The sequence below is a fragment of the Pinus tabuliformis genome, chromosome 8 (genome assembly GCF_031772625.1).
Source record: "Pinus tabuliformis cultivar Carrire ecotype Pingquan chromosome 8, CPIR1, whole genome shotgun sequence".
In the NCBI taxonomy this organism is placed as follows: Eukaryota; Viridiplantae; Streptophyta; class Pinopsida; order Pinales; family Pinaceae; genus Pinus; species Pinus tabuliformis.
The window spans coordinates 1,971,816,489-1,971,832,072 of NC_142294.1; the positions used below are offsets into that span (position 1 = coordinate 1,971,816,489).

The following is a 15,584-nucleotide window of genomic DNA, read 5'->3' on the forward strand; positions in this document are numbered from 1 at the left end:
TGCTTTTATTAATATAATCTTTACAATGAATCAAGTACAATATTGTATGACTCTAACCCTAGATGAAGACACCTATCTTCAATCTTCCAGGCTCCAACCTGTAATATGCCAAGCACTGACTTGGACTTCCAAGGCTCCAACGTTGTCGATTTGAGGCATCAACCTCAAAGGCTCCAACCCTATATCCGGTTTAGGCTCCAACCTAGTTTCTTGAGGACTTTGATTCTCTAGGGCTCCAACCCTATCCTCCAAGGCACCAACCTTGTCTTTTCGAGGCTCCAACCTCTTGGGCTTCAATCCTTGTTTTAGTTCGTCAAGATATGTTTAGTTGTACTTCACGACTCCCAATGTCTTCTTCACCAAGCCCTGTCAATCTTCAGCAATGCCTTCACTTAGCCTCCACGTCACGTCATCAAAGCGTCATGGTCTCCAATAGGCTTCTAGATGACTCCAGCTTCTAGATGACTCCAATTTTCTTCAATAAGCTGCTCTAGGCCTGCTCCAAAAACTTCTTTAATAAATCTACACACCAAACTCCAAGGGATCTTCAACAATGCTTAGAGATTCCTTATTGAGGCCTTTAAAAAATGTCTTCCTCAAGAATGCACAATAGATCTACTCCAGGCAGTCTTAAAGGTCTGGAATAAGAAAGACTTTTGATGAGATCTGTAAGACGATTCTCCTAGAATTTGCTTCCACTCTTCCAACCAAATTTTGCTAGATAATGCCAACTATGCTTTCAATCTTTCAACTAAGGTCTGGGCGAAATCTACTTCAAGGAGGTATCTAGATTTGCCTTTTAAAAAAAAGTTCAAAGGTGACGCCAAAATCAGCGTCTAGGACTGTTTCAAAATATCTACAAAATACTACTTCAAAGTTCTTTTAAGGGCTGCTCTAAATACATCAAGGAGGTGCTTTAAAGATTCCTCCAATGTCTAGTCAAACTGTCTCCAAGGGCTACTTTAAAACACTGCTTCAAACGCTGATTCAAGGTGATCTCCAAGGGTTGTTTCAGATGTTTTATGGTTGTCTTCAAACTCTGCTACTAGTATCGCTCAATTATATTCTTCAATAATCAAGTTGCTCCAAGTGTGTCTTCACAAGTTGCTTCAATAGTGACTGCACATGTCAAGCCCTCACATGCCACTGTTTGCGGTCTGTCTAAAAGAATGTAATCCTGAGCTTGAAACTGAGGTTGCACCGAGCTCTCCTCAAGGTAACTCTCCACAGATCGAAGTCTTCAAGTTTATTCACAACAAGAGTAAGCTACAGGATGTAGGTCTGATGTTTAGTGGATGCTCACCATAGACAAGTCTTGTTGCTTATCCAAGACTGCAATCTGGAAACCAACCGAGGTGCTGACTGAGCTTTTTGGCACTGGTTCAAGCTTCAAGTATCATCCATTGAACTATCTAGCTGTCCATCACGAGTTCTGTGGTAGTCAAATGATTTGTCACAGGTTCGAAGTCCTGTCCTCAACAGATCCGCATGTCAGCGTTTTAAATTACCACAAAAATCGAACTCCACAAATGACTGATCACTGGTCCGAGCTTTTATAGGTTCTGAAGGGGAAGTTTAATCCGAGTTGCAAGAAGTGATAAATCCGAGTTGTAATGTCTTCCTTCAAGTCGTGTTTTTCTTCTTCCACCCACAGGTCCGCAAATGTATAATCTTCAGATTTTTCCGTGTTCACCGAATTCTGAACTGTATGCATTGGGCAAATGTTAAGGCGTTATTGCCAATATATATTAATTTGTTGCATCTTGAAATGTTACATTTTGGAGAGGTGACATGCCACGAGAATGGCAGACCAAAGTCCAATACGTTTTAATATGCTTTAATGTTAAAGAGTTTATTGCATAGCGTGGAGCATTATAAAAGTTTAATACATGCGAAGAGAATGGCATTGACCAAAGTCCAACGTCAAATTTTTTAATATGGTTTAATGCTATAAAGTCTATTGCATGTCGTGTAGGAGCATTATACATGGTTTATTAATTTATAATAATTATTATGGTAGAATGTTTTGAGGTCCCTTTTTTTAATTGATATTTTTTTTTTTGTTTTTTTTTTTTTATGAATGGCTTTTTAAGGTTTTAGGATTCTATATTATAATGGTAGGATTCTTTAGGTTAGGGAATTAATACTTATGGTTTCTAGGATAAGGTCTAGGTTTTTAGACATCATGCTAGGGTTTTATTATTAATTTATTTAGGGTTTGCTTCAAAAAGAAGTAGGGTTTTGTTATTAGGAATTAGAACAAGGGCAAGGGCATCATGTAGTACGAGGACATCAAGTTAGGTTTTCAAGATGTACAATAGGAATCTAGGGTTTTCACTTAGGGTTAGAATTTCACACCTTAGGGTTAATGTCTTGCACCTAGGGTTTTCACCTAGAGTTTGCATGAGGTTCATGTATCACAAGAATATTTTCCATCTCCAATAATGCAATATTGACATCAATGACAACCTTGATTAACGAAGGGGCACTTGCCTAGGGTATATAAACAGGCACTCACCCTCATTTGTAACCATCTTACATCATTTCAGTATACAATATTCAATATACAGCTACATGTCTTACAATTGACATTTACGTCTTTGAAGTGTTTTAAAGATTTCCACTGCGTATGCGAGCTTTGTTCATTACATTGGTATCAGGGCCACATCTGATTCGACCTTTGGCCATCAACCCATTTGTCAACCTTGTTGTCATCGCAAGTAAAGCGTTTCACTACAGAAGTTGGAAGTTCTCCATTCTACTAGATTCGCCATCAGGCCTTTGGCCATTAAAAAAGAAAAAGGAATATATATATATATATATATATATATATATATATATATATATATAAAGTGAAGCATATATGAAAAGGAGTCCTAGAAAAATTTTTAGATTTTTTATTTATTAATAAATATAAAAACAAAACAAAAAAATAACGAGGCTACAGCCACCTGATAACAGTCAACCATAACTGCAGGCCACCACTGACCGGCCCACCACCGCCAACAACAAGGCTAATCACCACCAAAGACCCTCAAACCAATTTTGCATACCGCCACCATTTGATCAGTTGCCTCACGCCTCCGACAACACTCTGTACTTGTCTCCCATAGTTCCTCATAGCATCGACCCGTTTTCCATCAACAACTGTCAAGCCCCTGTCACTGCATGTGAAAATTTCTAACACGAAATTCTATTGCAGTAACTGATTTATTTCTCCTACTTCTTTCCCACAATAAGTTATTTACGAAACCCTTTAGTAAACGTTAAAATAAATTTTACTGCAGTTATCACATAATTACATAGAGAAAATAACAATGATTACAAGCACATGAATCAATCACGTCAACATAGTTGTTTTTGAACAATTGTCCCTGGAAAAACCCAATGTGGGAAAACCGGTGCAGCAAATGAGGGTTTATTTATTAATCTTCGGCAACAATCGCTTTACAAGGAACGATTCTACAGAAAAATTGAGACACTTCTGAGAGAAATACTTGAGACAAAGTTTCTCCTCCTCCTGGAGAAGTTCTGACACCCTAGAGATCCTTCACCCACTTATGCATCAGCCTGCATGAGTACTGCATCTCCAATGGTGTTGCCTCCCTGCTCTTCCCTCTGCACTGTCTCTCAAATGGCCTGCGTCACCTCCTCCTCAGTCTCTGACTGTTGTCGATGCCCTCCTCTTCCTTCACCCTGCAACTCTCCCTCTGAAATCGAACTCCTTTTCCTTGAAGATTGATTTCCCTCCGGCTACTGAGTATTGCCCGGTGTATCTCCAAATGAATCTCAAGTCTTCTCTTGTACATTTCCTGTTGATGAATCAATGACCGAGACTTGATCCTCATCTCTTAGAAGCTTCTCACCCATATCTTTATTAATACCCATTAATATTTTTATTTTCCTGAGTTTAGACTTAGGAACACATTAAAAATATTAATTATTTTAATAACTCCTCATCCCGGTGGAATTTATCCAAACAATTTCTGGGTCTTGGAGATCTCATGTGTTCTAGTCCCTCCACAAAATTTCAGAGCTAGAGCACATCCGATGCTACCCAAAATCAACATTGCATATTGTTCCACTGCCATAGGCTCCAATTACCAACCATACGATGTTGCCCAACTGTTAAATTTTGTTTGTACTATTTACTTGCGGTCGTCGTGCAATTCAATTTGCTACCGAACCTATAGATGACACAACTGCTTCCACTGCCCTATGAAAAATATACAGCTTCCAAAATCTATGATTAAATCTTGTTGATATCAAACCCAAAGAATATTACCATCAAAATGTCAAAGCATTGCGACTTTTCATAGTTGATTTCATACAGGAAAAATATAAGGAGGAAATAGTGAAGGTTTTTCTAAAAAGAAAAAGTTATTGGTATGATATATATATATATATATATATATATATATATATATGTCAATTAAAAAGAAGGTTAGATATATATATATATATATATATATATATATATATATATATTAAGGAAAGTTAAAGAGCTTATTATTAGTTAAATAAAATGATAAAAGGGTTAATTTAAGAGAATACAAAATAAAAGGTTATTTGGAAAAAAGTAAAAGTAGAATACATTCTCAAGTCATATAGAGGGGATATAAAAGGTGAATTTGAAGAATATTCTCATTTTTAAAATAATAAAAAAGGAAAAAAATTACAAAACAATACTTTTATAAAAGTATTAAAAAGAAAAATATTCATCTAAGCTTAAATATTGTGGTACAAGAAGTGAAGAAGTGAAGTTTGACAAAGATAATAAAGAAGAAGATAATAAAAGGGTTACCATAGAACCCTAAGGTCGAGCAATGGAGTTTAATTTGAAAATGAACAAAGAAACTAAGGATTCCGTACATAATTCTACGTTTTGGACCAGACGTCCATTTTGTCGAATAGAAGATCAATGTTTATCGATTTTTAAAAATCACACAATACCTTGTCCAAAATGTCAAATATTGTTTACTTTGAAAGAATATCAAGGTAATACCCAAACGCAAATTAGAAGATTAAAAGAATTCGCAGAACTAGAACAAAAGAACAATGCATCAGAAAAGAAATATAAAGATCTCGAAGACGTGTTTTACAATAAGTCAAAAGAAAAAGACAAGGAAATTTTGCGCCTAAGGTACCACAATAAAAAATTAGTTGAACAGATCAAGAAATCTAAGGTTAAGAAACAAAAACTAAAACAAGAAAAAGAAAGTTCCTACTAGAAGCTCATCAAAAGTCTATCAGAGAATGAAGAGGAAAATTTACGCTTAAAGAACCTTAATAAAAAATTATTAGAACAAATCAAAAGTATTAAAGATAAAGAGAAGGATACTAAGGACAAAGTCAATGATTTAGAAAACGATGATCTTTTACGTCTAAAGAATCATAACCAAAAGCTTCTTGCACAAATAAAAAAGCTTAAAAATGACAAGAAGTCACTAGATGACAAGTTAGAACAACTTCAAGAAGAAGTATTAAAGTCTCTAGTCGTTTCGGTCCAAGTTGAAGATAAAGAAATAAATACCAATCCAATTAATATCACAACTCAAGAGGACGAGAAACCAAAAGAAGTTAAAACATATTCAGAAGTTGTAGTTCAAACGATGGACATTCCAAATGATAATGCCAACTCAACAACAACGATACTTGAAGGAAATCAGGGAACTGCCACTAACATGATAAGGGAAAGTCCAACCAGAAGAACTCCTTATCAACATCCAAATCACAAGAGTAGACTTTCCAATCAATCTACGTATCAGTGTCACTCAAAACAAAAACAACAGATTTATGTTCCAAAGAATACTGAAGTTTGCAGAATCCAGTCTAATGATAACAATTCATTGCAAATTTCCTGTGATCGAAAGATTTCATAGAGGATTAATCTAGGATGGTCAGATCCATTTTTGATTCGAAAATTTTATTTATCATTCCAAGGATCATATCGTCTTGTAAAAACAAATATGACAATTCTGCGATGAGCTGAAAAAGAGATCAAGGCTTTTCATCAGTAAGCTTTGAGGACAAAGCTTTTTGAAGAGGAAGGCAATGTTATGAATAAAAATATATATAAAAATAACACAAATAATGTAAATGACAAAAATAATTATTAATGTTTAATTAACTAATAGTTAGTAATGAAGAACTGTGTCTGTAAGGACATGTCCGTTAGTGAAGGGGCACTTGCCTAAGGTATATAAGCAAACCTTCACTCTCATTTGTAACTATCTTACATCAATTCAATATACAATATTCAATATATAGTTACATGTCTTACAATGGACATTTACGTCTTTGAAGTATTTTAAAGATTTCCACTGTGTATACGAACTTTGTTCGTTACAGTGGTTGCAGTCTACTTTGTAACTTGCTTAGTTCCTCTGTTGTCTGATATTATATGCGTTGCTATCTCACTGTGCACATAGCAGATTTCCTAATTAGCATGGTATTGGAAAGATTATTGCGCTATGTACATTTTCTTTATATGAAATAAATCTTTCTAGAATGATTATTTTGATACCATCTTTTTGGGTTTTTGTGCCATTCTGTACAGGTTAAAATAGTTTCTCAGATTGAGAATAATTGCAACAAACTAGGCATAGGTGAACTCTATGTTAAAAGTCCTTCCATGTTCAAGGAATATTGGAGACAACCTCAGGTATCTTTTCCTGGCCTTGTTATGTTTGTGAATTTCTATAGTGCGATCAGTTGAATTCCTTGTATGGCCAGATTGGTAGTTCTCCAACATTTGGTTAATTCAGAGCTTTAGTTATTTGCAGGGTCTGAAGTTGGTTTGTAGTTTGCTAGTAGAATTATCTCTGTTATCATGACAAGAAAAAGTGCAGGTATCAAACCAATAGTCATGGTATCAAACGAAGATCTGAAGATGTTGCTTTTCAGTAGACTGACAGTTATTCTCCACTGGTTTGATTGGTTTTTCTTGATTCTTGTTTAGTTATGTTGAACAAAACATTTTGTTTGTTTTCCTTATTCTTGGAATGAACCTATGGGTTCATTTACTAGAACAGCCACTAACAAGATGGACATCACCGTTATAAATTAAATGGAAAAATTATCAATACATGCACAAGGCAATTATTAATAAAGATATAGTGCTTTGTGATGAGATGATGAACATGAACACTGATGTTCAGCTTCCTTATCTCTACACATTCTCATGATGTGTTGTTCCATATAAGCTGACTCATGTATTTTTCTTTAACGTTTATTTCTATTTCTCATATCAAAGTAACTTAAATTAACTGCTAACCTAGCCTATAAACTTTTAGTCTAAGTTACCTGGTTTGAACTCGAAAATTCAAGTTCAACCTTGAATTTTGACAAACATTAAATAGTGAAAAATTTTGTAATAAAATTTGGCATTAAATTCGACATACTAAACAAATTAAAAATATATAGTAAACAAAAAATCAATGTTCCACCAAGTTTTCGGGACGAGGAGGTGAGGGAGCAGAAATACACAGGAGCGGCCTATGCAAAAGCTCCCCACCAATTTTTAGGAAGCATGGGGGGACATCGGGGTCTTAATAGCTTATAAATGTAAAATATAAATTGATGAATCATATAACTGAAACATATTTAAAATGAAAAGCATGATCATTGATAACGTTAATAATTATCATATAATCATACATCATACATGTAAGTTTGTAACTGTACAATGTATCTAGTAACTACTAGTCTAGTAACCTACTAACAATGTGAATGCACAATGAAAATAAATTATAAAATTATAAATGTTTAAAGTTTTAAACTATAAAGTTTAAACTTTAAACCATATTGATGTTCCACTTCCAACTATGAACATGAATGCTGAATATTGAAATAAAATTATAAAAGTCAACTCTGATACATGAAGAGTCAAAATTTTTAATTTTATAGAGTCAAAATAACATAAGATCATATCAAAAAATAAATGAGCATAATTGCTCAAGGTAATGCCCTGTTAGTCTCTGCATCCAGTTGCTGCATGAATAAATTAGGATCAACCATATCACCATCTGAATCATAATCACTTGCATTCTCAAACATGCTAAGTGGCACACCAACCAACCCCATCTGTGTCTCATCAAGTCTCTCCTCCATATCTACCTGTGCATCATCCTCTGGATCAACATTCCATTGTGTTGTTGGTCCCTTCAAATACTCAGGTGTCTTCCTATGCTCAAGACATAGGGCATTGTGCACAACAACTAACTTCTCAACTCTTTTAGAGGTAAGATTGTTCCTCTTGATAGAGTGAATGAAGCTATATGTGGATCAATTCCTCTCCACTGCAAAGAAACTAGCAATCTGAGACAACAAATGCATAGCTAGATGTTTGAGTTCTGGAGCACCATCCCCATGCATCCTCCACCAACCAATCAGGTCATCTTTGGCTAGATCTATGATCTACCCGCGCATCGTGTGTGTTGAGGGGGCCACTAAGAGATGCAAACTGAACAAATTGTCTTCGAAATCTTTCCCCCTCCTCCTCATTGTACATCTTTGCAATTGCATCTAGGAAGCCATTCTTCCCCTGAGGATCATCAATAGGAGGCACCCTCCCAGGCCTTTCAAAATACCATTTTGGGTTTAATGCATATGCTGCCATGTGGAAAGGTGTGTTCATGCGACCCACCTACACTAAATCATGGGTCGAATCTAAGATGTATAGAACTCTAATGAGGGCTCCTTCTGCTGAATGGCTGCCTTCACATGACCCAACATGCTATCAAAGGTCTCATAGATTTCTCCAAGACTAGGAGCATCTAAATCAGTGTAACAATTGACATCCACAATAGGGCCCAAGAATGACACCAAATAAGAACAATTTTCCCACCAATCATTGCCCAACCCCTAAAGCCTGACCTTCTTCCCCGTGTTTGTCTTTGATTCTAACCACCTTCCCCACTCTGAACTCACAACCAAGGATTGTAGAGGTGCGTGCGCCGTGTACTTCTAGCATCCTCTCCAATAAGAAAAAATAGCTAGCGTATCTTGTATCGTGGGCTTGAGGAATTCCTTCCTCGTGTGAGCACTGTACATGGCCAAGGAGGTGTGGTGGTTGCAGATAAACATTTGCACATCTTTAGCAGCTGTTACTAAGTCTGATATCCACTTAATCTTGCCAATGTCCTTCAGTGTATTATTGAGTGGAGTCCAAAAAATATGTTGATACTTGCTTTGAATCAATAAGCTAGCTGATCTACAAACAACTGCTGCATCTGTCACAACCTGCACCACACTATCAGGTCCAACATTCTCTATAGCTTCTCGAAGAAGCTCAAATTCGAAAGATGTATCCTTGCACTTTCCAGAACAGTCAATGGCTTTAAGAAATAATGGACGTTTTGAAGATGTCACTATGATGTTGATTAGTGGGTGTTTTCGGATGTCAGTCCATCCATCCGTAACAATAGAGCAACCAAACCTCAACCATGTTTGTCTCATTCTCTCTTTTCGCACATTAATTTTGGACACTTGTCTATCTAAAATTGTTCTTAGCTTATGTTCTCCGGGTGGTAATATGAAGGCCCTATTCTTGCAATTGCTTGGACCATTTCCTTGTAATAAGGAGAATGAACAACATGGAAGGGAATTCCATTGTCAAAAAGAAATTTGCCAATTGCATCATCTGTGTCATCTCGATCTAGAATATTGTACATCCCAGACACTGTAACACCCATTGCACAAGAACGAGATGCACCAGTAGAACCCTTTGTCTTTTTCGATGAAGCACTGGATGGAGGCATATGTATGGATGGATCAACATTTCTGCTGGAAAATAGTCTTTTTCTAGTGGCTTCCCTTTCTAGCCTCCAAAGCTTCTCTCTTTGAGCTGAATTTAGGTTCTTTGAGGGACACATATTGACTCCTTTACTTGTAATAGCCAAAATATGTTGCTTCACCTTGATATAGCTGCCAACAAAGTGATGCCCACAAATATTGCAGACCCAATCATGTGAGCAACCACCAACTTTTGGATCTTTTTTTGAAATTTTGGTTAACATAGATTTGAAGCGGTTTTAGAGGATTAAATGTCCCCTTTGCAAATTTTTCCAGATCTCTTGGTTGGCCTTCAGAATCTACACCATGCAAAGGCGTATTCTGATGTCTTGTCCTCCTATGACAGCTTTCAATTTCTTCTTGTGCATCATGGGGCTCTCTACCACTGTAGTCATTGTCACTGTTCCCAGAATAACTCCGACTCATAGTTGTAAGTTGAATATAACTTGTAGCCCGTAGGTTGTAGCCTGCAACAAGCGTTTACCGTTTAAATTTGAATTTTATTTTTAATAAAACCTTTAGGCTTGCCGCTTTATGGCATATGCATACTAATTATTGATACATAGTGAAAATAAAAAAATTACACAGGCTGACTAATACTAACAGCACACACATTCAACACTTAAAATATATTTTTTTAAATTTACAAGAAAAAATTAATACACAGTCAACACTGAAAAATTAAAAAAATTTAAAATTTACAAAAAAAAGAAAAACGCAATGACAGGCACATAGTCAAGTTTCAACACTAAAAAATTTAAAAAATTTAAAATTTACAAAAAAAATTGAAAAAAAAAATGCAGTGACAGCCTACAAGCACACAATCAACATAGAAAAATTAAAAAAATTTACAATTTACAAAAAAAAATGAAAAAGAACAATGCAGTGACACGCTGCAATCATCAATGTTAAATTGTTAATGTTACTTACTATGCAAACTGTGGCCAGGTAAAGTCGATGGGGGTTGCAACTTGCAATTTGCAAACTTCAAAGTCGATGGGTTGTCTGCAATTGCAAGTGCAAACTTCAAAGTCGTGAGGCAAGTAGTGCGCCAACGCCAGCACAATGAGGCAAAGTGACAAGTCTCAGGTCTGTTGTAGGCACAATGAAGGTCGATGGGCAAGGTTGTAGGCTGCAAACTTGCAAATTCGATGGGTGAGGCTGTGTCCAACATTGGCACTGGTTCAAGAATCAACAGTGAGGTTTTGTCATTCGACGACGTGCAACAGCGACGAAGGTTTCAACGATGTCCAACAACGATGGAGGTTTTGATGGCGTCGGTGTCCAACAACAGTGATGACGACATTAGAAACTTAGAGGGATGGGCGTCGAGCGATGGGTTAAATAAAAACGTCAACAATGAAAAAATAATTAAAACAAAACCCTTGCGGCCGGAAATAGTCAACACAAAAAATTTTAAAATTATGATTTAAAAATAATTCATTAAAAAAATTTCGAAATTGGTCAATGGAAATGACCCCCGACGACCCCCTTTTGCGTAAACGACCCCTTTCAAGTTTCCTTGCGTACCCTATTTTTTGGGAGTGTGGGGAAACGACCCCCTCTCGTCCCCAAGTCCTTGGAGCGCGAGGGAGCTAGAAAGCTCGACCCCCAGTTGGGGGAACTCGACCTCGTGGAACAAAGCAAAAAATATATGTAACTAGACACATGGTAGAAATAAAAATAGTATGCTAGCATGATTACACAAATATTTCCAAATCACATCATCTTGTCCAAAATTTGAAAACTTGTCCATGACATGTAACATTAAAAACATGAACACAAGATTGAAATGTTTTACACAATTGAGCTTCCAAAAAGAGAACTGTTGAACTTTACACCAGATTCGATTTATTTTTTCTTAGAATTTTTTTATTACCTAAAAAATAATTTATGCTCAAACTAATTCTGAAACTATAAAAATTAATACACTAGTGTTCTCAACTTCTGAAATAAAATATTCAACGGAAAATCAATAGGAAATCACTACAAGACAACCTAAATTCTTCCCAATAAATGTCCCTTCACTTTCTATTAAATCTCGAAAATTTTGGGTCTTAGACCCACAAAGAAATTACACAGAGAATACAACAATATTAGTGTTGAATAGTGTTGTCATTGATGCCAACGTATGTCTTTGAACGCTCTTAATATTTGTCTATGGATTGCATTGGTTGGAAGCTCTAAAGGTGAAGAACCCTTGGAAGGATGAGAAGCTCCTACAATGTGGTCATGTTGCCCCACATTTGATGAATAAAATGACAAGGAAGATCATGGTTTCTGATCTCATGGCCATCATCTTTTGATTGTGCTCTTCATGTCGAATCCAACAGTAGGTGGCACATCACATAACTCCTCATGGTTGAGGAGATATGCCTCGTCAAAATTGGAGCCCCAAATTATGCGGTCAAGAAGCCCCAAAGTTGAATATTGAAAGAAAACTTTGTTGAATGGTGTTGTCATTGATGTCAACATCCATTAATGAACGCTCTTAATATTTGTCTGGATTGCATTAGTTGGAAACCCCAATCGAAGGATGGATGGAAACGCTAGTAGCTCCACATTCGTTGTGTTTTTTGAAGATGAAGAGTAGTGCAATTGACCTCAAGATCATTATCATTAGATTCTCTTCATTGAGTCGTCTTTGGTGGTATGTGGCACACCACAAGAGGCCTCACGATTTGTGAGTTATGCCTATCAAAAGTCGAAGGACCCATTCTATGGGCAAAATCCCCAAAGGATGGTGATGTGGCAATTTCTTCTTGGTCAAGACAAAATATCATGCAATGTGGCTCTTCTCCAACAAATAGAATAATTGCAAAATTATTCTTGGTTTTTACAAAATTATTTTAAAACAAAAATTAAATGAAGGGGGTTTTGGAGGGTTTTTAAATTCAAATTTAAAAACCCTTTAAGGGGTTTCTTCCTCCAATACATTTGAATTTCAAATGTGGTCATCCTTCTAAATAAGAACTCAAATGCCCCCTTGAAGCCCTTCCAAAGATTATAAAAAGGCATTTGATCTACCTGCCGAATAAATGTAATGAAAATGAGCATCTTTTGATCTGTTGATCTTTGAAATCTAACTCGGCCCCTGTGGAGACAACGAATTATCAAATGAGAGGGTTTAATTTCTTTTGGTTTTTGGGATACGTTTGCATGTCATCTTGTTGGTAGAAGACCAAGGTTTTGGAAGGTTCATTTTAGGGCACTTTTCACAGGTCAGAATAGCATCAATTTTGAAGTAGTACTGACTAGCGAGAATTATTTTTGTTATCAATAGACTATAAGGTCTCTCGGCCTTGAAGGCCGAAGTCTGTTAATGCATTTCCAAATTGGTAAAAAGGTTCCCGGATTTGTTGACCAATATTATTATGAACCTTCTTCTTATGCGGATTTGTGGCAGATCATGTTGAGAAATCTAGGGCATTAGAATTAGATGATTTCTCTTCTTTGGGGACTACTTGTGAATGATTTTTACATGATTAGGTTAGGATCTTCTTTACGTTAAATTCTTAGTGTTCTTCTTCATCAAACAGTAACTAATGCAAAAACATAAATAGACAAGAAACACAGCATGTAGACTATAAGCCAGGGCCAAAACCTCTCACTCTTTGAGAGGAAAACCGCACAAATTCTTCTTAGAGATTCCAATTGACGAATGCCAAGACCAAGACCCTTAACCTATTAGCCACTCCATGATCAAGACACAAGTCCTCTTGTGCTTCTGTCTTCTAGATTCTTCTTCCACCGCTGAGGCTACATCACTAGAGACCTTCATTGAGATAGAAATGAGAGAGCTTTGAAATCCATCACTGTAAAGACTTCATCACTGTACTATAATCATGTCCGAATTGCATCATCATTGAGACTGTGACTAGAGCGAGGTTAGTATTGGATCCTTCATCCTGTGGCAGCGCTGAGGTCCCTTTATCTAAATAGAAATTACACCGAACCATAGTTTTCTTAGATCACTGAACTATAGACTCTTCTCAACATCGAAACACTGTCACTGCAATATAGAGGTATCCGAAATTGTCTTCTGCACTAGTCCATCTGAATAGATAGATCTGAACTGTTTTCTACCATTGTTCTCTGAAATCATAGAGGGATCTGAATTGTCTTTTAACTGTGATTTCATCCAATATAATGTATGTTGAAATTTCTAAGTCTATCCGTTAGAAATTTAATCTATATTCTTTGGTTTATTTCTTCTACTTGTGAATTACGAACAAGTTATTTAAAACATATAAATAATGAAATAAACACAATACAGTCTCAACCATCTACAGATCAACAACTAAAAGAAAACAAACACACAAGTGACACCGTTATTTTTGGACAAATCGTCCCTGGAAAAACCCAATGCGGGAAAACCGGTGCAACGATTCTGAGGGTTATATTATTATGTAGTATATCCTTGAGTACAACTGGGTGCCAAACTAGCTCACCCGACAGAGAAAAACAATCGACAATAATACCTCTCTATTCGGAAGCAGGTATTCAAACTTGCCCCACGAAACCCTCTCTAGGAACGTTGAAGCACTGCGTTAGCCCTCCTGGTCTCTGCGTTAGCCTCAAAACCCTCTGTGTTAGCCCTCAAAGGCACTGCGCAGCCTCTGGGACCCTCTGTGTCACTCCTGCTGCCCTTTGCATGGATGACGCAAGCCCTTTGGCCTCTGCGTGGCCTGCTCTGGCTTCTGCGTTTGCCTCTTTGCCTCTGCACTGGTCTCTCGGCACTATCTCTGCCTCTCTGTCTAGTACTCACTGCCCCTTGTTGTTGATCACTGATTTGACTTTACTTAACAACCCTGCTCTAGTAAATCGAATCACTGATCACTCTAGTGTATTCTCCAACTAACCCTCAAGCCTCCTCTTATACTTTTCCTGTTGGTCCTTCAACGGCCGAGATTACATCTCTAATCAACGACTAAGATTATATTTGGCTTGATCCATGTCTTTTGGAACCTTCTAACCTAGTTTTATATTAATACCCATTAATATTTTATTTTTCTTAAGTTTAGACTTAGGAACTCCATTAAAAATATTAATTATTTTAATATCTCCCAAACTGGGTAGAATCTGCCCAAACCATTTCTGGGTCTTGGAGATCTCATGCGCTTTAGCCTCTCCACCAATTTTCATGGCTAGAGCACATCCGATGCTACCCCAAATCAACAATGTACCCATTCGAACCCTTTTCGAACTTTGTTCTGTCTCCTCCACCGAAAGACTCAAACATGCGAAGTTTGTTCTCTGTCTCCTCCATTGAATGACTCAGATCTATGAAGTCTATTCATTGTGTTTATGCGAGGAGCCTAGCCTCCTTTATATAGTGATTCGACCATATATTAAGCCAACTTGATCATCCGAATAGGTGTGACATTTGGGTGAGCTGACATAAGTTATTTGCAGGCCGACATCAAGTTAAGAGGATTGTGCTTGTCTTTTGGAGGGCTTTCTAGACACTAGATAGACTCATATACATTTTACATATGCTCAAGAAGAGCTTCTCATACATGACATTAATTCTTTGACCTTAATGACAAGTCCTAAGGCTCTTAATGGGAGCCATCTAAAATAAAATCATTTTCTGATTAAACCCATGAAGCAAGGCTTACCAAAATAATTTTATTTCCTTTATTACATCAATTGAAAAAGTCACAATTACATGCCATTATGAAGACCGAACCTAGTTATACTTTTCAACAGATCATTAGGGCATGGATTCCACGACTATTTGTGAAGCCATGAAGTTAATCAAGCATGATGATTGAAGGAAGTTTTAT

The 15,584-nt window shown here is 36.7% G+C and overlaps 1 protein-coding gene across 7 annotated transcripts in view; it reads left to right on the plus strand.

Moving 5' to 3' along the window:
- Positions 1-15,584, plus strand: part of LOC149244349 (putative CoA ligase CCL8) — a 452,203-nt gene that overhangs the window by 320,984 nt on the left and 115,635 nt on the right. For 6 of the 7 annotated variants that reach the window (XM_089374823.1, XM_089374822.1, XM_089374824.1 and 3 more), the window contains one exon: positions 6,560-6,664. The exons of the other annotated variant lie outside the window; for it this stretch is intronic. In XM_089374823.1, coding sequence (XP_089230949.1) covers positions 6,560-6,664 — 105 coding nt within the window. The remainder of the gene's footprint in view (positions 1-6,559; positions 6,665-15,584) is intronic. 7 annotated transcript variants of the gene reach the window in all.